This window comes from Phyllobates terribilis, unplaced genomic scaffold (assembly GCF_046119375.1).
Source record: "Phyllobates terribilis strain yellow unplaced genomic scaffold, ASM4611937v1 Scaffold_2__4_contigs__length_985480577, whole genome shotgun sequence".
In the NCBI taxonomy this organism is placed as follows: Eukaryota; Metazoa; Chordata; class Amphibia; order Anura; family Dendrobatidae; genus Phyllobates; species Phyllobates terribilis.
Window position 1 is genome coordinate 155194972 of NW_027362762.1, and position 27749 is coordinate 155222720.

General features: G+C 44.9%; 1 protein-coding gene across 2 annotated transcripts in view; it reads left to right on the top strand.

The window, feature by feature from the left end:
- The window catches only part of NCKAP1L (NCK associated protein 1 like), a 419671-nt gene that overhangs the window by 309342 nt on the left and 82580 nt on the right, over window positions 1-27749 (top strand). For both annotated transcript variants that reach the window (XM_073670044.1, XM_073670046.1), the window contains exons 27-29: window positions 3238-3331; window positions 5064-5180; window positions 5337-5446. In XM_073670044.1, coding sequence (XP_073526145.1) covers window positions 3238-3331; window positions 5064-5180; window positions 5337-5446 — 321 coding nt within the window. The remainder of the gene's footprint in view (window positions 1-3237; window positions 3332-5063; window positions 5181-5336; window positions 5447-27749) is intronic.

Below are 27749 nucleotides of genomic sequence, written 5' to 3' on the forward strand. Positions count from 1 at the left end.
TTTGACCATTCCTCTTTACAAAACAATTCCAGTTCAGTTAAGTTTGATGGTCGACGAGCATGGACAGCCCTCTTCAAATGATCCCACAGATGTTCAATGATATTCAGGTCTGGGGACTGGGATGGCCATTCCAGAACATTGTAATTATTCCTCTGCATGAATGCCTGAGTATATTTGGAGAAGTGTTTTGGATCATTGTCTTGCTGAAAGATCCATCCCCTGCGCAACTTCAACTTTGTCACTGATTCTTGAACATTATTGTCAAGAATCTGCTGATACTGAGTGGAATCCATGAGTCCCTCAACCTTAACAAGATTCCCGGTGCCGGCATTGGCCACACAGCCCCAAAGCATGATGGAACCTCCACCAAATTTTACTGTGGGTAGCAAGTGTTTTTCTTGGAATGCTGTGTTTTTTTGCCGCCATGCATAACGCCTTTTTGTATGACCAAACAACTCAATCTTGGTTTCATCAGTCCACAGGACCTTCTTCCAAAAAGAAATTGGCTTCTCCAAATGTGCTTTTGCATACCTCAGCCGACTCTGTTTGTGGCGTGCTTGCAGAAACGGCTTCTTTCGCTTCACTCTCCCATAGAGCTTCTCCTTGTGCAAAGTGCGTTGTATAGTTGACCGATGCACAGTGACACCATCTGCAGCAAGTTGATGCTGCAGCTCTCTGGAGGTGGTCTGAGGATTGTCCTTGACTGATCTCACCATTCTTCTTCTCTGCCTTTCTGATGTTTTTCTTGGCCTGCCACTTCTGGCCTTAACAAGAACTGTCCCTGTGTTCTTCCATTTCCTTACTATGTTCCTCACAGTGGAAACTGACAGGTTAAATCGCTGAGACAGCTTTTGAGTTCTTGTGTCAAATATATATATACTGTATATATATACAGTACAGACCAAAAGTTTGGACACACCTTCTCATTTAAAGATTTTTCTGTATTTTCATGACTATGAAAATTGTACATTCACACTGAAGGCATCAAAACTATGAATTAACACGTGGAATTATATACTTAACAAAAAAGTGTGAAACAACTGAAAATATGTCTTATATTGTGGGTTCTTCAAAGTAGCCACCTTTTGCTTTGATGACTGCTTTGCACACTCTTGGCATTCTCTTGATGAGCTTTAAGAGGTAGTCACCGGAAATGGCCTTCCAACAATCTTGAAGGAGTTCACAGAGATGCTTAGCACTTGTTGGCCCTTTTGCCTTCACTCTGCGATCCAGCTCACCCCAAACTATCTCGATTGAGTTCAGGTCTGGTGACTGTGGAGGCCAGGTCATCTGGCGTAGCACCCCATCACTCTCCTTCTTGGTCAAATAGCCCTTACACAGCCTGGAGGTGTGTTTGGGGTCATTGTCCTGTTGAAAAATAAATGATGGTCCAACTAAACGCAAACCGGATGGAATAGCATGCCACTGCAAGATGCTGTGGTAGCCATGCTGGTTCAGTATGCCTTCAATTTTGAATAAATCCCCAACAGTGTCACCAGCAAAGCACCCTCACACCATCACACCTCCTCCTCCATGCTTCACGGTGGGAACCAGGCATGTAGAGTCCATCCGTTCACCTTTTCTGCGTCGCACAAAGACACAGTGGTTGGAACGAAAGAACTCAAATTTGGACTCATCAGACCAAAGCACAGATTTCCACTGGTCTAATGTCCATTCCTTGTGTTCTTTAGCCTAAACAAGTCTCTTCTGCTTGTTGCCTGTCCTTAGCAGTGGTTTCCTAGCAGCTATTTTACCATGAAGGCCTGCTGCACAAAGTCTCCTCTTAACAGTTGTTGAAGAGATGTGTCTGCTGCTTGAACTCTGTGTGGCATTGACCTGGTCTCTAATCTGAGCTGCTGTTAACCTGCGATTTCTGAGGCTGGTGACTCGGATAAACTTATCCTCAGAAGCAGAGGTGACTCTTGGTCTTCCTTTCCTGGGGCGGTCCTCATGTGAGCCAGTTTCTTTATAGCACTTGATGGGTTTTGCAACTGCACTTGGGGACACTTTCAAAGTTTTCCCAATTTTTCGCACTGACTGACCTTCATTTCTTAAAGTAATGATGGCCACTCATTTTTCTTTACTTAGCTGCTTTTTTCTTGCCATAATACAAATTCTAACAGTCTATTCAGTAGGACTATCAGCTGTGTATCCACCTGACTTCTGCACAACACAACTGATGGTCCCAACCCCATTTATAAGGCAAGAAATCCCACTTATTAAACCTGACAGGGCACACCTGTGAAGTGAAAACCATTTCCGGTGACTACCTCTTGAAGCTCATCAAGAGAATGCCAAGAGTGTGCAAAGCAGTCATCAAAGCAAAAGGTGGCTACTTTGAAGAACCTACAATATAAGACATATTTTCAGTTATTTCACACTTTTTTGTTAAGTATATAATTCCACATGTGTTAATTCATAGTTTTGATGCCTTCAGTGTGAATGTACAATTTTCATAGTCATGAAAATACAGAAAAATCTTTAAATGAGAAGGTGTGTCCAAACTTTTGGTCTGTACTGTATATATATACAGTATATATATATTTGACACAAGAACTTGATTTAGGCAATAGGTCATTTTCTGATGACATTCCCTTTAAACTCTTTTAAAATAAGTTTTTTTTATATTTTCTTATTCAATGTCCCATTCTGCTCATTGTCTTTTTGTTGTTGCAGCAAGTAGCTTTGTTTCTACGTACGATCCTACGTACTTGTAAAACAAGACAAAATGCTATTACGGGATATAAAACAGAAAATACCTATTTGCTTGGAAAAGCCCACTCATTTTCCATTATTTTGTCCTTTATGCCACAGCTCTGCAGCATCACTGCTTTAGGGACAAAGAAACAAATACACAGACGTAAAGGAATTAATGGGTAATTAAATGTGGGCTGGCTGTTAATAGTAATGAACTAATTTTCCACTAGGCAGTAGGAAAAAAATAACCCTATGTAGCACATTATGACTGACCTGTTTTACTGACTCTCATGTTATTCCAGCCTATTATATGTTTGAACAAAAACTATAGCACAGTATGATTTTCCATCCCCAGCTGTCTACAGCAGTTACCACTAGGCAATTAGTTCACAGCCCCCTGGGGCAGGGCATTTTTTCAATTTGTGTTTTCTTTATTTGTTTTCGACTTTGGAAAAATGAATACTGCTTTATTAAACAGTGAGATATCGAAGCATAAAATGTAATTTATACGTCAGTATAATGGTTCCTTCCATCTCCCAGGTCACCCTTAGTATATTTGAGTTGGCAACGTCGGCGGGTATCCCATGTGATGTTGATCCCAGCCTGGTGGCAGCCTTGTCAAACATGAAAACAGGTAATAATAAAACTGTCTGTATAAACATTTAGGTCCCACTTCATTAAGACTAGAGCTTTGCACACCGGTCTTAAAGAGGTTGGCCACTACTTTTTTATTGATGGTCTATCAATAACTGATCATGGGGGAGCGACACCCGGCACTCCCACTGATCAGCAGTTACTGGTGCGACTGGAAGCTCTCGGATGTTGTCAGAACACACCAGCTCCATCAAAACTATAGTGGCCGCGACTAGGTACTACAGATCCACCCACTAGTCTTTTGTATAGGGCGTAGATCTGCAGTACCTGGTGGCCACTATAGAAATGACAGAGCTTCTGTCTGAGAATACTCAGCATCCGAGAACTTCCAGCTGCCTCCAACACTGGTCTAGCTGATCGGCAGAGGTTCCGGGTGTCGCTCCCCCACCTATCAGCTATTGATAGGCCATCAATAAAAAAGTAGTGGTGCCAACTCCTGAAAGGTACATTTGCCATAATATGTGCCAAATTCATTAACAAGTGCACACCTATTTATGAAGTTGACACATCTTACAACTCACATTCTACTTGCCAGAATGTTATTTGAGTGCCTTTTCTGGTGTAATTTATGCTGCTTTTGTGGCAAAAATGATGACGATTAGGACCTACAGGCTTTACCACGCTTTGTTTCTCTCCAATTTTTTCTACCTACTTTAACAAAGCTGGTTGGAACTGGGTGTAAAAACGCCAAAAGTCACAAAATTTTTGTGCAACTTGGAGTTGCACCAAAATTTTGCAATATTTCAATGACTTTTACGCCATAAAATTGTTGTAAACTCCTTGACGAATTGGTCAGCACCTTAGTATATCATTAAATTATGATGTATACATTACAGTGGGAATAAAATAAAGGCAAATACAGGCTACTTTTGACCTGGTGACAGATCTTATTTAAGTCAGGTTTTATAATAAATGTGTTTGTTTGTTTTTTTAAATTGGCATGTTTTTTCATATCTCAACCTTTATGACATATCAATTACATAAATAAAAATAAAAAATCTTGCAATTTTTACTCTGGCACTTTAGACTTTCCTGTTCTTTCATGAACATTACACGTACATTAGCAGGATCTGACCCAGACTGTATTGAAGCATCTAATGAACGTGTGCATAGATCATTGCAAAGGGAGGAGGAGCATGGTCACCTTTTTTTTTAATATAATTTTTGATATCAAAAATAAAATTACTTTTTTTTTTTAAATACACTTAGCACAAAAACCTGATTTAAACAATAAGTCGTTTCACTTTATGTCTGTGGCTGTTCTGGGACTTCAGTATTCAGAATTTACTTTTCTCACTTTTGTTTCTTCATAACTGCTTCTGAAAGTCAATGCTTGTTTTATTTTTCAGAAGACATATCTGTGTGATGTCTTGCCTTTTTGAGACTAATTGGGGTTGCAAACAATTTTCTGGGAGAGAGGTTTTCTGACCGTATTCACACATTGCAGCCAGTGCTATTTTTTTTTTTTTTTTGCTTTTTTGCTGCAATTGTGGTCAAACTACAATGTATTTTTGAAAATCACAGCACATGGTCCGATTTTTTTTGAAAGTTGAGGCAAAAAATGCGCTGTGGCCGCAACGTGTAAACGCAGACTCTAACAAAAAGGGTTGTTCATATTAGTTCAGTAGTAATATGCTGTTTTTTATGATTTCTTTCTATGTGTTCTTCAGTTTTCTTGATGATATATAGTATGTACCTTCTTTTTTTGGCAGAAAGCTCATCCCTGGAGGAAGAATACAAGTTAGCTTGTCTTCTTCAAGTGTTTGTCGCCGTCTCCCTCCCACTCCTGGCTTCTGATTCCCTTTCTATATACAACATTCAGAATGATGGTAAGAATAATTCTCAGTATACTTAAATTTCCCATTGTAATGTGTCAGAAGGATTAGAATGCATTTGTCCATTGTTAATGCTACATATACATATATACTATAGTAGTCATTGTCAAAGCACATCAAATACTCATGGAGCTGTGATTACTTTTGTAGGTTATAATAACAATATCCATTGTCTGGCCAAGGCTATCATTCAGGTATCTGCTGCCTTTTTTACCATCTACCACAAGAACATTGAGATCCACCTCAAGGAATTCCTGCTGGTAAGCGGATACTAAACTTTCGCAAGGCATATATGTATAATGTACTATAGTTTGTCATAGTAGTTAAAGGGAATCTGCCAGCAGGTTTTTGTTATTTATCTGAAAGCAGCATAATGTAGAGGCAGAGAATTATTGTTATTATTATTTATTATTATAGCACCATTTATTCCATGGCTCTGTTCATGTGAAAAAGGGGTGTACATAGCAAAAACAATTACAATAAGCTTGAACAAAAACACGACGGCGACTGGTACAGGAGGAAAGAGGACCCTGCCCTCGAGGGCTCACAATCTACAAGGGATAGGTGAGGATACAGTAGGTGAGGGTACAGCTGGTCGTAGGCTTGTCGGAAGAGGTGGGTCTTCAGGTTCCTTTTGAAGGTTTCCACGGTAGGCGAGAGTCTGATGTGTTGGGGAAGAGAGTTCCAGAGTAGGCGGGATGAGCGGGAGAAATCTTGTATGCGATTGTGGGAAGAGGAGATAAGAGGGGAGTAGAGAAGGAGATCTTGTGAGGATCGGAGGTTGCGTGCAGGTATGTACCGGGAGACTAGGTCACAGATATATGGAGGAGACAGGTTGTGGATGGCTTTGTATGCCAAGGTTAGGGTTTTTGAACTGGAGTCTCTGAGAAATGGGGAGTCACTGAAGGGATTGACAGAGGGGAGAGGCCGGGGAATAGCGGAGGGGCAGGTGGATTAGTCGGGCAGCAGAGTTTAGGATAGATTGGAGGGGTGCGAGAGTGTTAGAGGGGAGGCCACAGAGCAGGAGGTTGCAGTAGTCGAGGTGGGAGATGATGAGGGCATGCACTAGTGTTTTTGCAGATCCGTGGTTGAGGAATGTGCGGATCCAGGAGATGTTTTTGAGTTGGAGTCGGCAGGAAGTGAAAAGGTCTTGGATATGTGAGAATCTGAGTCCAGTGATGTGTCACTTGTTGGGCTGCTTTAAATAAAATCACTGTTTTATCAACAAGAGATTTTATCACTTGAGGACTAGTTGTTTCATGCCATGTAGTCCATCTGCTCTGTGTAACCCTCATCACTAGTGTTGAGCGATACCTTCCGATATCAGGAAATATCGGATCGGATTGGATCGGGCCGATACCCAAAAAGTATCGGATATCGCCGATTCCGATACCGGAAACCAATGCAAGTCAATGGGACACAAATATCGGAATGAAAATAAACCCTTTCTTTCCTTGTAGGTTAATTCTACATGAAGGAAAACAACTAACAATAATGTAGAATGTATTGGGGGAGGTGTTTGCCCAAATCGATGGGAACAGTGCTCACAGTGAAACATGAAAAGCCGGCAATTCAGCAGCGGCATACACCGGTACCCGACAATTTAGAACAGAAAGAATAGAACATCACACATAGATTAGATAGATAGAAACATGTCAGTCACATATATATGAAGTACAGTGACAGTATTGCTTACTGTACTTGTCATTTAGTGTAAAGGATTTATTTAAAAAAATATTAGTGTTTTCATGCACTGTCTCTTTAAAAAAGCCGGCCGGCAATTCAGCAGCGGTACCCGACAATTTATAACAGAAATAATAGAGCATCACACATAGATTAGATAGATAGAAACATGTCAGTCACATATATAATAAGTACAGTGATAGTGTTGGTTACTGTACTTGTCATTTAGTGTTAAGATAAAGGATTTATTAAAAAAAAAATTGGTGTGGGGTTCCCCGTAATTTTAGTCTCTAGCGGAGGTTAAGCAGACATCTGGGGCAAATGTTTGAAGCCTGGGAAGAGGGTAATACCCACGGAGCTCCCCAGGCTACTAATATCAGCCCCCAGCTGAATACCTAGCCTTTACTAGCTATTAAAATGGGGGACCCCCCCCAAAAAATGACGTGGTGTCCCCCATATTTTAATAGCTTGCAAAGGCTAGGCAGACAGCTGGGGGCTGATATTAATAGCCCAGGAAGGGTGCCATGAATATTGGCCCCGTCTCAGGCTAGAAACACCAGCCGTCAGCCGCCCCAGAAATGGCGCATCCATAGGATGTACAACTAGGCAGCTGGGGACTGGAATCTGCAGCGCAGGGAGACCCAAGCTTTCTGGGCCCCACCCGCTGCAAATTGCAGTCCGCAGCCTCCCTGGAAAATGGCGCGTTCATAGAAGTGCCATCTTCTGGCGCTGTACCCAACTCATCCAGGGCCCTGGTGCGGTGGCTCACTGGGTAATAAAGGGGTTAGGGCCAGCTTGGCATTATCAGCTGGCCCTAAGCCCGAAATTCATGGGGTCACGCCAATATTAGACATGACCACCATGAATTTCTAGTAAAGTATTTAAAAAAAAACACAACACCCAGAAAAAAGTCCTTTAATTGAAATAAAGACACAATTCTTTATTGTTCTAAATTAAACCATACTTACCATCACGCCCATTCCAGCTGAAGCCAACGATCTCCTGCAATAAAAGAAAAATAATAAACCAACCTCATCCTTACCTTCCCATGGATCCCACGACAGCTTCAGCTCTGCTACATCGAGATGACAGGCTGGACCGCAGCAGAACGCTGCCATCCAGCCTGTCATCCCGCAGACACTGAGAAGCGCAGGCATGCTTGCGCTCCTCAGTGTCAGGCTGTGACGGCATCCAGATGAGCCAAGTCTCTCACGCTCACCGCATGCGCAGGAGAATTCTCCCATGCTGTCAGTGACGTGCATGAGGTGAGCTGAGTTCATTGTCGGCCATCCAGCTTGTCATCCTTCAGAGACACTGCAGAGCGCAGGCATTATGGGAACTTCCGATTCCGGTATCCGATATTGTAAAAGTATCGGAACTCAGTATCGGAACTCCGATACCGCGAATATCGGCCGATACCCGATATTACAGTATCGGAATGCTCAACACTACTCATCACTGATTAACAGCTTTCTGCCTATGCGCTGTGTACACAGAAAGCTGCCAATCAGAGACATGGGCAGGGTTATACAGAGCTCAGTATTCAGAGAACTGGTAGATATGCAGCAGAGAAAACAGTGATTTTATCAAAACTACACCAAGCAGCCCAATTAATGATACATAGCTGGAATCAGGTTCTCTGTCCCTACATCATGCTGCTCTCAAATTACATATCAAAAATCTGGTGACAGATTCTCTTTCAGTATAACATAAATAGGAACTTTTTCGGTCTATTAAATGAATGTGTTCTTAAGATGACTTTTACTGCTCTTTAAGTCAAAGTATTTGTCAAGTTGAATGTCTGAGGTGTAGGTTACAATGGGTTATCATCACATGAATGCTTCAGCAGATGATTAGTATCCATCCAATGTTGTGGTTGATGGTATTGAAATCAGATGAATCTAAAAATGTGTATTGTAACAGATGGGGAAACATTCTTGATGATCAATAGGGCTCAAATTTGATTGTGCTAAGCAAAGCAATATACATATTGGTTATTTGGCTGCATTAGTCCAAGTTAAAGTGTTTACTGACAATGTATTGGCAGTAGTTTGGTTCAGGAAACCTATAAAAAATAGCCTATTAGGCTAAGTGCCCACGTAGCGTTTTTCAAGCGTATATGCTGCGGAATTTCCGCAGCGTAAACGCTTGTTAAACGCTAGGTAATCCGCACCCCATGGTCCCCAAGGGGATTCCGCAAGTTCTATGCCCATGCTGCGCTCAAAAATCCGCAGCATGTCCATTGATTTTGCGGAAGCGCAGCATAATCGCCGCCATTGACATAATCCGTGTCAGTACATTTGTACTCACGGATTATATGCGTTTCAATGTGCGGATGGTACCCAGTTCTGGAGGAGAGGAGACTCTCATCCAGACCTGGGTACCATTGTACCTGTAAAAAAAAGAATAAAATAAAAAATAAAGTTTATATTCACCTTCCGACGGCCCCCGGTCTCCTTCCCTTTGCTTGCGGGCAGGACTGAAGGACCTGCGGTGACGTCACAGTCATGTGACCGCAGGTCCTTCAGTGCAGTGTCCCGCGATCAGCTGGCAGACAGGAGCGAGCGCAGCTACACATACCGGGCCATCAGAGGGTAAGTATAGGTTTATTTTTTTATTTTTAAACATTCTTACGGTCACACTATATAAATCCATGCTGTTTGCTGTTTGTATGGATTTATATAGTGTGACTTAGTTGTCAAGCACTTTCCAAGTGATGCTAAAATCGCCTGGAAAGTGCTTGTCAATCCGCATGCAGAAACGCATGTGAAAACGCTTCAAATCCGCATGTATTTGGCAGGAAAAACACATGTACAATCTGCATGCGTTTTTTCTGCCAGGGAGATGCAGAAATGATGCAGAAATTTTCTGCTTCATTTCTGCATCGTGGGCACATAGCCTTAGGGTTTTCTGAGTTAATATGGATCCTACATTTATGACTCTTAATATTTAGCTACAATTTATAGGTCCCTTGAGAACCATGCAAATGTTGAACAGTACTTAAAAGTTTCTGATCATGGGGATTTATGTAACTGCATACTGCTGAATCGTGACAGTGTGTGATGTGCACACTGTCACGTATCCCCGATACTCCCGATGCATGCAGGCAGCCAAGTGACCAAATGCATGGGATTTGCATACTTGTGGCCACTTGCCAACTCAAATCTTCTAGCTTCTTTCAATAAACGTGAATTGAGAAAAGCCAAATTAATCTAGTCGGCACATTACCGCATGTTTGCAAACCATCAGCTTGCATCGCTAATACTGAAAAATCATGACAGCATGCACACCTCTCTCCATCCAATTGATTTCTATACAGCAGCCAGCTGCTCACCTCCCTCACCAAACCTCTCAGCTTCTGAGAAGCTGCTGTTATAGATCTTGTAAAATTACCAGCCTGCAACTTCCAGAGCAGCTCTTCTAATCATGGCTCTCTGACTCTCTCTATCCAGACCTGTGTGATTGTATGAATGCCCCATTATCTCTATGTATAAATACAGTGATAGCAAAGAAGATTCAGAACAAGCACTGATAGCTGATTGTGTTATAGCAGAACTTGTGCTAAGCTACTCACCAGAGCTGTCACTCATGGAGAGCCCGCCCTGCCAAAAACCAGGAAGTGAGGAGACTCTAAGGAGACGGAATTGCTCTGAGCTGCTCAAGAGATAATTGAGAATAGCTGTTTAAGCAATAAACAACAAAAAAAAAGTAAAGCAGGGATAGGAGAACAGATGTGGATATAAATAGGAAGTAATTTGGAAACTTGCATAATTTCTATTATTCTCTACCTATGTTTTAACATGAAAATAACCCTTTAAAGAGGGTCTTTCACAAGAGACCGATAGGATAGGTGTTAAATGTCTGATTGGTGGGGGCACCATTTTTGGGGGTCCTCGACCCCCTATTTCATTCTGTCTGCACTCCCCAGTGAGGAGAAGATTGAATGGCACAGCGGTCGGGCATGCACCACGCCACTTCATTCATTGTCTATAAGACTTACAGAAGCAAACCAAGTCCTATACTCTGCTGTCCCTGTCAGTTTCCTTGACCTGAATGTAGTAATATCCCACACACTTGACAGCCTCTCCATTCAATGTTGCCTACACTGCAGTTCAAGACTAGAGATGAGCGTTGTTCTACTCGAACTGTTCGCCAATCTCAAATTCGAGCTGTTTTGGGCGGTGTTCGAGCCGTTCGGCGAACACGAACAATTTGAGAAAAATTCGGCTGTTCGAGGTTATGTTCGATAACTGTTCGTGCACCAAAATCATAACTGGATTTTTTCTCAGTAATGATGAAAATTAATGTTAATACGCAGTTTGAGTGTACAGCGGGGTGGGGGGAGGGGCAGGGGATGGATCTCTGCAGGAACAATGAAGATCTCCATTTTTTTTTCTCTTTCCCGCATTTACAGTGGGGAGGTGCAATCTGTCAGCCTATCAGCAGCGCACACACGGAGCGAAGTGCTTTTTTTCACACAAGCAAGGGCATGTGTCATTGGCAGTGTATGTCACATGTCCTTGCCCTATAAGACCAAGCCATTTTCCCCGTCGCCACCATTTTCTCACTGCTGCAGCTGCGTGTTAGACGGCACCGCTGTTGCTGTGTGCGCTATACCTTGTTAATTTCAAGCCAATTTTCGCACAAATATACAGATAGCTTGGGAGTAGGGAATAGTTGTGATTGCAGTCCTTTTAAGGACTAGGTTACAGCATTTCCTACGACTTTTATCAGGCAGGTCTGTGCTCTTAAATAGATAGATTGTGGGAGTAAAGACTAATTGTAATTGGAGTCCTTTTCAGGACTAGGTTACATCAGTTCCTATCAGTTTTTGCCAGGCAGGTCTGTGCCAGTGCTGTGCAAGTTTTTTTCACAGCATTTGGCTGAATCTAGCAAAGCTAATCCTTTTTGGCCTATTGCAGAGTGTGTTAGTCAGTGGAGTAGCCTATCTGTGTTGCAAGATATACCACCTGTGTATAGAATACCAATTTTTTTACTGCACCTAGTGAAGTAAAATCTTTTGGGCATAGCATCATTCTATTAGTCCATCTATACTGACCTCCATCAGGTTGCAAACTGAATCTAATTTTTTTCTGCATCTAGCTCTGAAAAAATATTGGGCTTCTAGCTGTGTGTGGGTCTTGTTCTATTAATCCATCTATACTGACCTCCATCAGGTTGCAAACTGAATATAATTTTTTTCTGCATCTACCTCTGAAAAAATATTGGGCTTCTAGATGTGTGTGGGTCTTGTTCTATTAATCCATCTATACTGACCTCCATCAGGTTGCAAACTGAATATAATTTTTTTCTGCATCTAGCTCTGAAAAAATATTTGGCCTTCTAGCAGTGTGTGGGACTTGTTCTATTAGTCCACCTATACTGACCTCCATCAGGTTGCAAACTGAATATATTTTTTTCTGCATCTACCTCTGAAAAAATATTGGGCTTCTAGCTGTGTGTGGGACTTGTTGTATTAGTCCATCTATACTGACCTCCATCAGGTTGCAAACTGAATATATTTTTTTCTGCATCTACCTCTGAAAAAATATTGGGCTTCTAGCTGTGTGTGGGACTTGTTGTATTAGTCCATCTATACTGACCTCCATCAGGTTGCAAATTGAATATAATTTTTTTCTGCATCTAACCCAGCCAATAGTTTTGGCCTAATACCACAGTTTGGCCACTCAGCTCTGCTCAGTTACCATCCATTGTTTTTTTGTGCAAACAACTCCAGAGTTGTGAATTAGTTAACCACCAAAATGAGTGGAAAAAGGCCTGCTGCTGGTGGAAAGGGGAATAGGCGTGTTGGGAAGGGGAAAAAAGGTTGTGTCCGTGGGGTAGGTGTTAAAGCAACAGTAACATCTGCAGAAGAAAGACCATCTTCAAGCCAAACTAAAATGTCTACTTCTTTTAGCGGACAATGTGATAAGATCCCTTTCTTACGGCCACGCCAATCGCTAAAAATTCCAGATGAGGCACAAAAACAGCAGGTGCTTCAACGGATATCAAGTGCTCCTTTAAGTGGGCTCTCCTCCACATCAACTTCAACATCACAAATACTCCAGTCCTCAAAGGTGTCACCCAAATCGCACTTGCTTCCTCACAGCTCCCAAATCTCCAGCTGCCCGTCTGAGTATGAGGTAGAACAGATGGTTGAGTCTGCAGAGCTGTTTACTCATACTATAGCCTGGGAATCAGAGGTCGACTCCAGCGCTTCTGTGAATCCAGACGAGGAAATGATCTGCACTGATGCCCAGAATCTTTATGAGTCGGATCCAGGACCAGACGCAGAAGGTTCTGACCATAATGTAGACCCTCATTCCCAAACTGTAACTCCTGTTGGTGGAGACAATGAGGAAGATGATGATAAGACTCAAATACCTGATTGGAGCGACAACTTTAGTTTTTTGTCAGGGCAGGAACAGGTTGGCTCTGAGGACGACGGGTGTGATAACACACAGGGTGATGATGATGAGGTTGGAGATCCCACTTACTGTCAACCCACAGTCAGCCAAGAGATGAGGTCCGCAGAGGAGGTGGAGGAAGATGCTAGTGACGACGAGGTCAGGTTGCGCCTTCCTGGACAGAGACGTAGTACTGGAAGCACGTCAACAACTGCATCCTCAAACACAACTCTGCCTCTCACCACAAGTCGTGGTGGCTCTTCAGGTCGCATGGGTGCTAAGCCTTGCATAGCCTGGGCATTTTTTCAGATCGATAAAGATGACCCAACTCGTGTTATCTGTAACATTTGTCAGCAAAAGCTAAGTAGAGGCCAAAAAATACATAGTTTGAGTACTTCATGCATGAACCGGCACATGGACATGAAGCATAAGTTGCAGAGGGAAGCTCAGTGTGCTACAATGCGGCCTAGCCGGCCGGGCCAACCACCGTCTGCCATATCTTGTGCATCCGCGGCCTCTTCATCCTCTGTGACTGGGGGGACAGCAGTCACACCTGTTTTGGGGCGCAGACCTGCCACCTCTTTACCCGCAACAGCCAGCGTGATTGGCAGGTCATCATTTTCTTTGGAGGTGGGAACACCAGCTGGTGTTGAGCGCTGTCCGACATCGATAGCACCACCTTTGGATCAAGGCAACCTAACATGTCCGCCTGCATCTTCCTCACAGACCGGCAGTTTGCCGGGGACACCCTTATCAACCCCGTCTAAGCACAATAGCCAGCCCTCGGTCCCTCAGATGTGGACAAGTAAAAGACCATTTCCTCCTAGCCATGAGAAAGCTAAGAGGTTGAATTTCACCATCTGCAAGCTCTTGGCTACAGAAATGCTGCCTTTCCGCCTGGTGGACACAGAGGATTTTCGAGACCTTATGTCCGTCGCAGTGCCCCAGTACCAGATGCCCAGTCGGCACTACTTCTCAAAGAAAGGTGTGCCTGCGCTCCACCAGCATGTCGCACACAACATCACCGCTTCTTTGAGAAACTCTGTGTGTGACAGGGTGCATTTCACCACAGACACTTGGACGAGTAGGCATGGACAGGGGCGTTACATGTCGCTGACTGGGCACTGGGTAACTATGGTGACAGCAGGACAAGGGGCTGCTGTCCAAGTCTTGCCGTCCCCACGAGTTGTGCGTCAATCCTCTTTATGTCAAAGTTCCTCCACTGCTTCTGCCTCCTCAACCTCCTCTCGGTCTTCCACCTGCACCCAAAGCCTGTCTGGTCATGCCACAAGCTTTCTAACTGCGCAGAAGGGATCCTGCACACCTCCTTACTATGCTGGCAGTAGGGCTCAACATCATCAGGCGGTTTTTACATTGAAATGTCTGGGAAATGTGAGTCACACAGCTGAGGAGTTGTGGTCAGCTCTGGAGAACCAATTTCATGAATGGTTGTCTCCACTGGACCTGAAACCAGGGAAGGCCGTGTGCGACAATGCTGCAAACCTGGGTGCGGCCCTTCGCCGGGGCAATGTCACACACGTGCCTTGTATGGCTCACGTGTTGAACCTGGTTGTCCAGCAATTTTTAGCCCACTATCCCAGACTAGATGGCCTTCTGCAGAGGGCACGGTCGCTGTGTGCTCACTTCCGCCGTTCGCATCCCGCAGCTCAGCGACTTACATCTCTACAGAAGTCGTTGGGCCTGCCACTTCACCGGCTAAAATGCGATGTGCCTACCCGGTGGAATTCAACTCTGCACATGTTGCAGCGACTGTGGCAGCACCGACAAGCCCTGGTGCAATACGTTCTGACGTATAGCCTGGGCCAACGAGATTCAGAGGTGTGGCAAATCACGCTGGAGGAGTGGTCTCAGATCAGGGACCTATGCACCCTTCTGCACAGTTTTGAAATGGCGACGAAGATGTTTAGTGCTGACGATGCCATTATCAGCATGACTATTCCGGTGATTTACATGCTGGAGCACATGTTAAACACAATTCGGAGTCAGGTGGTGGCACAAGAGGAGGTGGAGGAAGTAGAGGAGGAGGAGTTGTATGCGGAAGGGCTAACATCTGCAAGGTCCAGACGGTCGGCAGCACCAAGGCGGCAGGCATGTGAGGGTGGGGGAGATGGTTTTACCAGGGCGCATGGTAGCAGCCAAACTAGTGAGGAAGGTGCAGGAGCTCAGGAAGAAGTGGAGGACGAACTGATGGAAGACTCATCAGATGAGGGAGACCTTGATCACATTTCTGTTGTGCGAGGTTGGGGGGAGAGGACAGAGGAAGGAAGCATGATTGTTACCTCGCCACCAACACAACAGGGACTTGGTGCTCCTGGATGCGCAACACACATGAGTGCCTTCTTGCTGCACTACCTGCAACATGACCCTCGAATTGTGAGAATTAGAAATAATCCTGACTACTGGGTTGCCACACTGTTAGATCCCCGGTACAAAAGTAAATTTGCAGAAATTATTCCTGCCATAGAAAGGGATGCACGCATGCAGGAGTATCAGCAGAGACTGTTGCAGAATCTTACATGTGCTTTTCCACAAAATACCAGTGGTGCACGTAGTGAATCTCACAGTTCCAACTTGCCAACCGTGGGACCGTCAAGTGTTCAGCACTCAAACCGTAACAGAACCACAGTATCTGCTGGTAACATCAATTTTGCGGAATCATTTCACCACTTTTTTAGCCCATCCTTTGCAAGGCCACAGGAGACAAGAAGTCTGACACATAGTCAACGCCTAGAGACGATGGTACAGGAGTATCTCCAAGTAAACATTGAAGCCACGACTGTGTCACTGGACCCTTGCTCTTTTTGGGCTTCCAATCTGGATAAATGGCCGGAGCTAGCCACTTACGCCTTGGAGATCTTGTCATGCCCCGCAGCCAGCGTTCTGTCTGAACGTGTGTTCAGCGCTGCTGGTGGTGTGCTGACAGATAAGCGCACACGGCTCTCCACTGATAATGTAGACAGACTCACGTTCATAAAGATGAACAAATCATGGATCCGAAACGACTTTTCTACCCCTGTGTCATCCTGGGGAGAGTAAAAGCTTGATGATTGGTTAAAATCACCCTACCAACCGTTTTAAGCTTTCAAATTACTAATCATGTTTATCTGTATCTTGACTGGAAAATAATTTGGGCTTTGTAGCAGTGTGCAGCACTGATCCTATTAGGCCATCTATACTAAAGCTTCACCAGATTTAAAATTAAAAATAATTTTTAGCTGCATCTAGCCCGGAAAATAATTTTGGGGCTCCGAGATGCGCAAGACACATAAGTGCCTTCTTGCTGCACTACCTGCAGCATGACCCTCATATTGTCAGAATTCAAAGTAATCATGACTACTGGGTTGCCACACTCTTAGATCCCCCAAACTTTTCGATCAACCTTTTCATTTTAATAAAGACCAAAAAAATGGTCATTTTTGAAATTATAAGCATTAGCAGGTTGTTAGAAACTGAAATCAAACAGTTTTCAACTCAAAACTTTATTCTAGGTGATGTTACATTTTCACATAGGACCCCTTGTTCGAAAGGAGCTTCTGAACTCTCTCGTCCATTGAATTTGTCAGGTTTTGGATGGTTTCTGCTTCAATTGTTTTGCATGAGGACAGAATACCCTCCCAGAGCTGTTGCTTAGATGTGAACTGCCTCCCGCCATCATAGACACTCCTTTTAATGATGCTCCAAAGGTTCTGAATGGGGTAGAGGTCAGGGGAGCATGGGGGTCACACCATAAGTTTGTCCCCTTTTATGCCCATATCAGCCAGAGATGCAGATGTTTTATGTGCAGCATGAGATGGTCTATTATCATGCAGAAAAATGATCTTGCTGTGAAATACACGGTTCTTCTTCTTGAACCATGGCAGGAAGTGCTGTTTGAGAAAATCCACATACATTATGGAGTTCATCTTTAGCACCTTCAGGGATCCTAAAGGGGCCGACAATCTCTCTCCCCATGATTCCAGCCCAAAACATTACTCCACCTCCTCCTTGTTGGCGCTGTAGCCGTGTTTGCGTGGGGTGTCCATCAACCAGCCATCCTCCACTCCATCCATCTGGACCATCGAGCGCTGCACGGCACTCATCCGTGAACAAAACTGTTTTGAAATCAGTCTTCATGTAATGTTTGGCCCACTGGAGCCGTTTCTGCTTGTGTGAAGTGGATAGAGGAGGTCGACAGGATGGCGTATGCACAGCTGCAAACCTCTGAAGGACCCTGCATCTTGTTGTTCGGGGGACGTTGGAGGCACAAGCAGCTTCAAAAACTTGTCTGCTGCTATGACAAGGCTTTTTTGCCGCTGCTCTTTCAACCTGACGTAATTGCCTGTAGGAAAGAGTCCTCAATTTGCCCTTATCAGCACGCACACGTGTGTACTGTGAATCAGCTACATACTTCTTGATTGCCAAGACACTTCATCCTGATCATCGCACAATGTTGATTGTAGTCATGCCTTGACCTAAACAGTCCACAATTTGTTGCTTCTCAGCAGCCGACACATCCTTTTTCTTTCCCATTTTGGCAGAAAATGTAGGCTGCTTAATAATGTGAGAGAGCCTTCTTAAGTAGTCTTGCCTTTCATTGGACACACCTGCCAAACTAATTAGCACAGGTGTCTGCAATTGCTTACAGTGATATAAAGAGCCCTGACACACATCACCATCAATGAGTTTAACTGACAAACAAACAAATTCTTCCCTTATCACTCCTAAACACTTTTTGCATAATAATTTGGAACGCAGTGTACATGTGCTTTTCCACAAAACACCAGCGGTTCACGTAGTGAATCTTACAGTTCTAACTTGCCAACCATGGTCTGTATGGAGTTGTTCAATAAAGGGCCCAAAATTAAGATAACATAGATGGGAGAGGTCTCTATGAACAGGAATTCCTAAGTATTTGATACCCTGTGAGGGACAGGCAAAGGGAAAGTTGGACTGGATGGAATCCTATATGGATTTGGGGAGGGAGACATCGAGGGCCTCAGACTTCGCTGCATTGATTTTAAAATTTGACCATGTAACAAAGTGATCTATTTCAGCCATAACAGCAGGGATGGATATGTGTGATTGAGTGATATATACTAGGACATCATCAGCAAATAGAGCGCACTTGTACTCGGTGCCTCCCACCTCAATCCACCTAATATTGGGGTTATGGCGAATTGATGAGAGCAGGTGCTCCGTCACTAGGATGTATAAGAGAGGGGACAGAGGACATCCCTGCCTTGTCCCATTGGTGATTGTGAAAGGTGATGAAAATGTTCTGACGCACCCCCTGGGCCTTGGGACACCCGGAGCCGGACCCTTTTTGGTGGATGCTGGTGGTTGTAGTCTTCGTGGCGGCGACCCGGTTCCGTGGCTCAGGGCGGTCAAACCAGTGGCGGAACTATTTATGTGGTTTTGATGTTTAAATGTCCGACTACGCCACCCGTGGATTGCGGTCAGAGTGAACCGCCGCTACAGGGCAGACCGCTGAGGCTGGTGTTGTGGGTGCAGCAGAGCGTAGCATAACTCCCCACGGGAGGAGTATAGCCTCAGGGCAGTGTATGCGGAGGATGGGGGTGATGGTGCAGGGCAGCAGCAGTAACGACACGGAGTCAGTGATGCAGTCCAGGGCCTTTACTCACAGTTCTTATTATCCAGACCACGTCTGCAGGTAACGGCTGCCCACGTCGTACTGTGCTCACCAGGTGAGGGGCTCAGACAACTCCCAGATAACTTTGGAGCACTTCACAGGACCCCCTTTGTGTGTCCTTTGTCTGGCCTTTCTTACCAACCCTTCTGTCCGGCTGCCTCGGGCCTCCTCTTGGTAAACTTGGCGCCAGTTTCCCTGACCCTATGTGGTGCCTTCCTAGCGGGTGTAGCGAGGGGCTGCGCCACATAAAATGTCAGAGCCTCCGGTTTCTAGCTGAGGGTCGTTTCCTGCCTCCACTAGTTCGGGGACCGGTCTCCCCCTTTGGCCTGACCCCTCCACGCAGGTGGATTCGGGCGTGCGGTGGCGACTCGCCCGTCCGCACCCCTGGGATCCCTTCATTCCTCGTTCCTGGAGCCTTCTCCGCTCCTCTTCCTTCCTTCTCCCTCTTCCAGGCCTGGGCCTCTGTTACTAGGCCCGCCTCCGGAGCAGAGCTCATGCAGAGCCCCTGCTCCCTGCCACTTCTGCTCAGACTTCTCTGCACTGAACTAAGATGGTGCCCACCTTTTATACTCCCTTCTCAATGCACCCAGGAACTGCTTCCTCCCTGCTCCTGCACTACAGGGTTCCCCTTCCTCAGTGTTCCCTCCCCCCACTCCAGCCAGGGACAGGGACTGTCGTGCCCATCTCAGGGGCATATTGGTCGCCCTGCCCCACGGCAATGTGGTGTAATGCATGCAGGTGTCGGGTCCTGATCCACACTCCATCCTTACCTGAGAGTGAGATATCACACCTCTGGGTGAGGTGCAATACGTCTGTAGCAACCGAGCCCTCAGGGTGCTACAGTTCCATTTATCTTCAGCCTAGGTGATGTATTGCGATACAGGGCCGTGATTTTGGCTATAAAAGGGTCCCCTAGACCCCTACCCCAAGCCTTTTAAGAGAATCATATATGGCGTGCCAGGAGACTCTATGGAATGCTTTCTCAGCATCCAACGAGAGTATCTAATTACAAATTTTTAACTGCATCTAGCCCAGGAAATACTTTGTGCCTAGTAGCAGTGTCTGCTAGTCAGCGGATTATCCCGGCTGTTAAGCAAGCTACACCACCTGTAGTTTAGACACTTAATTTTTTCAAAGGAAATGATTCGGGACCATGGGATACTTAGTGAAGAGCATCAGGAGGCACCCCAAGGCATAGGGGCTGGGACTGGCAGTAGGATGCCTTGCGGTGGACAGCCGAGCTCGATCCTTATAAAAGCTTTTTAACTGCAGCAGCTTTAGTGGACGCTACTGGAGCTGGAATTACGCGGCTGCTGGCATGAGACTTGCCCTCCAATAGATCCTTGTAAATGGATTTAAAGTGTATTCATTCAAATTAGAGAGACAATTTAAATTAAAAAGCTTAGAGCTGCCTCCACCACAGGGGGGCTCGCTCGACCCACCAGCGGACAGGCACCAGTATTGGGAGAGGGGGTCTGGCCGTCAGGGTTCACCGCGGCTCTGGCACAAACCCGGCGACACGGAGGTGGCACGGGCAGGAGCGGACTGGCCGTGTCGGCTTCTCTTTTTTTGGATTTTAGAAGGGCATGACATGCCTATATCTGTGTCTCCCCCTCCTTTTACTCCTCCACCTCTTTTATTTTCGCATGACTATATGTACTTGTCACTTTTCCATGTGTTAGTTATGTCTTCTGAGCAGTTTGTCAGCTTTTGGACACCTTTGAAGGTGTTTTCTATGTGTTTCTATGTGTTTTTGTTTGCCTGCCATTGGTTTTAACGGTGTTCGAAGGTGTTCGACGAACAGTTCGACGAACAGTTCGGCGAACACACGGGTGTTCGACGAACCGAACCGAACTCGAACACTACGGGGGTGGCTCAACACTATTCAAGACTCCTATTTTAATGAATGGTGGGGTCACACCGGAGGGACCAGTGGCCATCAATCATTTCCTGGGTTCAAATCCCAGCAAGGACAACATCTTCAAGGAGTTTGTATGTTCTCCCCATGTATACGCGGATTTCCTCTGAGTTTTCTGGTTTCTTCCCACACTCCAAAGACATATTGATATGGAATTTAGATTGTGAGCCCCATTGGGGACAGCGATGATGTTGTATGTAAACCGCTGCGAAATATGATGGCAGACAGGTAATAAATGTCTACTGTGGGAAAAAAAACTTTTAAATTAGTTTCATGCTGAAATGGAGGGAGACATGACCGGTCATATAAAATGAATTCTGGTGCATGTATTTGTTTTTTCACATAAATGACCTGTATACTGAGCTGATGCATATGTCATAACGTTTTGTAGACATTCCCTTTATAGGACATTTGGGGTTAATGGTTAATTTCCCATATATCCTGGCAATATAGCACTTGTAATAATTCCTTCTATAGATATGGTAACACAGGAGCCAATTGATGGATTAGAAAATGCCGCATTAGGAATGAAACAAGAGACCCCTACTGCTGCATCCTATGTATATGGAAGCGGCGTTATCAGAGGACTGTTTAAGAGCCGAGACTCTTGTAAAACCTCTGTGGAAACAAATGCACAGAGGAAGACTAAATGAGCTGGAAATATGCAGGCAACATTACACAGCTCACATCACACACATCAAAGCACACTCGTTTTCTTAAGTCGAATAGCTTCCCATGAAAAACGTCGACAGTGGTTTCCACATGGAAAAGCTCCATTCCTTAACTCCTCTGCATGTACAAGAAATGGGAGGTATAGATTAGCCTTCATGGTGTTACAGGACTAATGGAAGAGACTACGGACATGTCACATGGAAGCCTTGTGCTAGATCTGCAATACCAGGATCCGGCCTTCAGGAAGGAACACGCTGCTCATGATGGGCTCAGAATTTGGCTCATATTTTAATGCCATTGTCATAACTGCATAATAACTTAAATTTAATATACGCCTGAGATAATGCATTAGTATTAAAATTCTGCAGGGAGAACACTGAGAACACATTGATTAAGAGAAAATGAATACGGTCTTCTACTGACCTTAAAGGGGTTTTCCAGGCTCTAGACATATTTGTATAGTCTCTCTATGTGATTGTTGCTGTTGCTTCAAAAGCATCCAGCAACTGTTACAAATAACACAAGCATAGGAGACAGGAAGTGTTGTGCTTAAGAAGCATCCTTCAACTAGTGGGGTTAACACAGTCACAGGAGGAAGGGAGTGTTTTAGCTGAGCCCCAGGGGGATTGGGGGGAACTTGTTATTGTAGTCTAGCTGAAGCCGAAGAGAAAGGTGGTGTGCTATCTGGATCTAATAGAAGGCAACTGAATAGGATTCAGATCAGGAGAGGAGCTAAACACAGGTCAGATAAACTTCCTGAACTAACAGTGCAGAATATTATCAGGCAGGAAGATAAGGACTGGGATGAATTGTGTCACAGGGATCATCTCCCTCATCAAACCCTTCTCCCCCTCCATCTCCATGCAGGATAAAGAATGCTGTGTACTATTCTGTCCTGCGTGTAACATTGGTGGCCCATACGGGAAATCCTGAGTGGGAATTAGCGTGTACAGTGAGAAGAGGAAAAGTGTCTGGAAAAACACAGCAGCACAGCACCTCAATTCAACTCTGCTACACCAGTTAAAGGGGACCAGTCCTAAAGAAAACTCACTAGCAGCAATGGATGTGGAAATACAAATGGACAGAATTAGTGAGCTGCTTCTTCAGTTAACCTGTGAAGAATTGAGAACAGTAGCAGAACATATAAAGATGTCAGAAGAACAGCTTTCTAAAGCACAAAACCGCAGGCAACTGTTAGATGCTATTAATGCAAAAATGGATGAGCTGGGGGAGAAATAAGCTGTAGACGTCATGGGGACATTCCGCCAGGAGCTAACACAGTTTCTACCCAGGTTGAAGTTGGAGGATGGAGGGGCGGCACCAATTACCAAAAGCGGGAATCTTCGTCCACAGACAGAACTACAGGAATTGAAAGAACAATTCAAAGCCCTAACAACAGCCCTGCAGGAATCGACCAAAACCTCTGAACGGTTGACAGACTCAGACAGAACCTTTACCCTGCTCGGGTTAGATAAATCAGGAAGACAGTCCTCTTTAACACCACAAATCACCATAAGGAAAGAATTCAAGATCCTGGGACAGATTGGAGAGTGTGAACAGAAAGAGAAACTGTCTTATATGATCTTGGTGCACCAGACTGATGCAGGCTTACAGAAAGGCTACCAGCCAGATGAGATCTTTGAGGGGGTGATGAAAGTGATCAGCCCAGGACTGAACCTCAGTAGTATGCTAGAATTGAAGAGTCAATTGACCTTGCAACAGCTGAAGATGATTTTAAAAGGGCATTATAAAGAAGAGAGTACTTCAGAATTGGTCCACCAACTCATTAATCTCTCACAGAAAAATAATGAATTACCCCAAAGTTTCTTGTTCAGAGCAATTGAACTAAAGGATAGACTGTTGTTTGCATCCATTGATGTAGAAGCGGAGGAGAAGTTTGGTGCTGGACTAGTCCAGAAGAAGTACTTGAGATCATTGGGAACGGGGTTAAAAGACATCAAGTTGCAGCTGAAACAGTATCCAGAAGGTCCTGGCATTCTGGATGAAGTCTTAATTGAAAAAATTAATGAGGCAGCTAGTTTGGAGTCAGAGAGCGAACAGAAGTTAAAGAAAGGCTCTGCTCCTAAAATCACCAACATGAGTCAGCTGAAGTTGGAGACCCCCGGTGGCCAGTCCGAAGATCATCATGGAGACCCTCCAGTGCCACCTCCAAGAGGGAACTTTAAATCACCAACAAAAGAGAGGACCGCCAGCGCTGACTGGGAGGAATTAATAGGAGAACTGCAAGCCGAATTGATTGAGGTGAAAAGGTTGATTCGTTCCAGGCCAGAACATGTATCCCTCAGACCCAGGAGTAGGTTCCAAAACAGAAGATACCCGGCTTGTGAAGCATGCCATTCATCAAATCAGAGTACGGTGTGTGTCCACTGTCTAAGATGTGGTGAGGAAGGATATTATGCCAAGGAATGCCAATGGTCACAGTCGTTTGGGTTAAAAGACAGGAGGTTGCCAGTGTGGGGCGACTGGTAACCGCGACAAATCTCACAAAACCCCAGAACAACGCATGAGGTAAAACGGCTGCGTCAGTACTATCCCCAAGTGTGTTCCCATCTACAACAGCTGCAAGAGAGACAGGGGCATCAAGTACTTAATGCCCAGTGCGGTGGTCAAACAATGTACTCCTGGGAGGAGGATTCCTTGGTCAGTAAAGATAGCCTCATCAGCCTAATCGGTGAAAGGTGCTTTATACAGTGCCAGCTAGATGGACTCCTGGTAAAAGCACTGCGGGACACAGGAGCCCAAGCGAGCCTTTTAAATAAAGAATGGAGAAGGCGCTACCTGCCACATACCTGCCTTCGGTTGCTAAAAGAACTCTTAGGACCAGTGAAATTCCATGGCAAAGCTGTCAACCAGACTGAAATCCCTTTCATAGGCTGGGTGGAAGTGACTTTCCAACTGAGGGCCATGAAAAACAGCAACACCATTGAGCTTTTTGGTACCTTTTCTCGTGACCAGTGATCAGAACGTGGCAGAGGATCCTATCCTGGGTTATAATGTAATCAGTGAGGTCGAAGCACAAGTCAGGGACGCTGGTGGTGGATACAATTGCCACATCACTTGCCATACCCATTGCTGTGGCAGAAAATGTGATTCATAGAGTAAAGAAAGCCCAGAATACAATGGACCTAAAAGAAGTCAAGGTAGGCTGGCGCCCAAACATCATCCCTGCAAACCAAATGGTGGGGGTGAGGTGTGAAGTCCGAGTAGAAACAGGAAGAAAAGTCCAGAAAAGACTGTTCGTGCCAAAAGACTCCTCAGAACTTCCGGAAGACCTAGTTCAAGGTGAGACTGTGCTTACGATTCCTACTGGTGGGTTTGCTTGAGTGACAGTACCGGTGATGAATACTATGAAACACGAAATTGTACTGGATCCAAAGACTGTGTTAGGTCACGTTGAAACCGTTAAAACGGTATATCCAGCCAGTGTGAGACCCGTCCAAGGGTCTACCATGAATTCAATCTCCCCACCAAGGAACAGGAGTTGGCCAGGGGAGGAAATTGCATGACCCACCTCAGGGTCCTGGGATCCCGCAGTATCCCTCGGACACTTGTGTGCTGAAGATATAGCGATCGCAAAACAGATGCTGAGAGAAGAGTGTCATGCATCCTCTAAAAATGATATAGGCTGTATCCCATCGTTGCAATTGAAAATCAATTTGAAAGACCCGACCAAAGTAACCAGAAGTTACATGTCTGTGCTGAAACCATTACACCGTGAAGAGAAAGAGTATTTACAAGATCTAATCAACAGAGGATGGGTCCAAAAGTATAAGTCCTCTTATTCCTCTCCTATTGTGTGTGTTAGGAAGAAGGACAGTATGTTGATACTCTGCTGTGATTACTGGGAACTAAACCGAAAGTCAGTAACTGATCGGCATCTGATACCAAAAATTCAAGATATGCTGGATAGCCTATCAGGAAGTACCTGATTCTCTGTCCTCAATCAGGGTAAAGCATACCATCAAGGGTTTGTTGAAGAGTCAAGTAGACTCTTGACAGCATTTATCACATCATGGGGGTTATGTGAGTGGCTCCGCATACCATTTGGGCTCAGTTCAGCTGCAGCAGAATTTCAAAAGAGCATGGAGACCTGTTTGGAAGGATGGAGGGACGATATCTGCCAGCCGTATTTGGATGACAATGTGGTACACAGCAAAACCTTCTGGGAGCGTGTTGAACACGTGAGGACCGTATTACAGCGGTATCAACAACACGGAGTTAAGTTGACCCGAAGAAGTGTGAACTGTTCAAAAGGAAAGTTCGATTTCTAGGGAAAATTGTGTCCGGAGAAGGATATACCATGGACCCAGCACAAATCGCTCCGATACTGGCCTTAAAAGACAAGCGGCCCTCTACTGTTGGGGAGTTGAGGCAGATCTTAGGATTCTTCTCCTACTATAGTACTTACGTTTGGAACTTCTTCAGGATTGCCGCCCCGCTATACCTCCTCTTGGGGGGGCGACAGAGTCAACCGTCACGGAGAAAAAGAAGAACGCGGGTAGGACCGGGCTTAAAAGAAACAACACTGTTTCGTCCCAACAGCCCATTCTCTGGACAGCAGACCACCAGGAGGTATTGGAAGAACTAGTAGACTACCTGGTAAAACCACCCATCTTGGGATATCCTGATTTCAACTTACCATTTGTTCTTCATTGTGACACTTCTCAAGTTGGACTGGGAGCTGCCCTGTATCAACATTAAGATGGAAAATTGAGAGTCATTGGTTACTGTTCTAGAACATTGACAGATGCCGAGAAGAATTACCATCTACATTCCGGAAAATTGGAGTTCCTGGCATTAAAATGGGCTATCTGTGAACAATTTAGAGATTATCTCTACTACAGCAAAGAGTTTGAGGTATACACTGACAACAACCCTTTGACCTATGTCCTCACTACAGCCAAGACTGCCAATCGACATCATCTTCGATTCTCCGGTGTCAGAGACTTACGGAACATATCCGAGTACGTTCGGAAATGGAAGGAACGGATGGCAGAGTCATACAACATAGCGTCCAAAGTGGTTATGCAAGGACAGAGCAAGAGTAAGGAGTACTATGATCGAAAATGTTATGGAGCAGGATTGGCACTGGGAAGCTGGGTGCTAGTCAAGAATGTACGTGAGAAAGGTGGTCCAAGAAAACTTCGTTCGTACAGGGAAGACAAGGTGTATGTGGTCGTAAAGAGGAAAGCCGATGACAGTCCAGTGTATGAAATCTGATTGGAAAGAGGGGACAAGAGAACCAGAATAGTCCATCGGCACCATCCACCACCACAGATAAAGCTCCGGTGGTGGATAGTGACCTTGAAGGTTCCGATGAAGAAGAGTGCACCGTTGTATTTCTCGGACCAGCAAGGAGAGGGATGTACCATCCTCAGGAGAGTGAACTAAGTCCTAAGGCTCCAGAGTTTGTACCAAGGAGTACAGATGAAGTCCAATTCAGAACTGATGATCGAAAACAGGTCACTAGAGAGACCGATCGACACTCAGGAGAAGCTGAATTACCAGACCGTGTGGAACCAGGCGATTCTGGAGAAGTACAAGAACTTACAGAGGCAGTTCCAGGAGCATCTGAGGAAGCACGGGAAATGAGTGTGGTGGAAGAAACTCCTGTGACTGAAGAACCCATGGTATCTGAGGAACAACCCACCAGGAGGATGTCGACTCGAGAAGTGAGGAGGCCCGTGATGCTGACGTATGAGACTCTTGGTGAACCGAGTAAAGTGCCAAGGACTGTCAACTGGAAACAAGTATCTCTGCCTACAGACCAGGTAAGCCCACTGGAGTGGTATTCACTACTGAGAGGCAGTATGGAAGATGTTGCCTGGCAGAAAGACTTGTTTTCATGCTTTAATTTTCCTTAAAAGACTTTGTAGAAACAAAGAACTGTTAAGGCCTAGTGAGAGAGAGAGCTGGTTGAAGACATACGAAAAGCTCCAGCTGAAAAGACGCTGATTGTGTTAATTGTGTTAATTGTTTATTTCTTACAGGAGTACTATAAGAAAAAGGTTGTAGAATAGGTTGTTATAAATGTTTATAAATGTTAAGCCAATTTGTATATAAAGTTACTCAACTTTCACCACTGTCTCAGAATTGGTCAGATTGACCAATTAAGACGAATGTCGAGGACGACATTCAAAAAGGAGGGAAGAGTGTGATATGCAGAAGTATTGCTTCAAAAGCATCCAGCAACTGTTACAAATAACACAAGC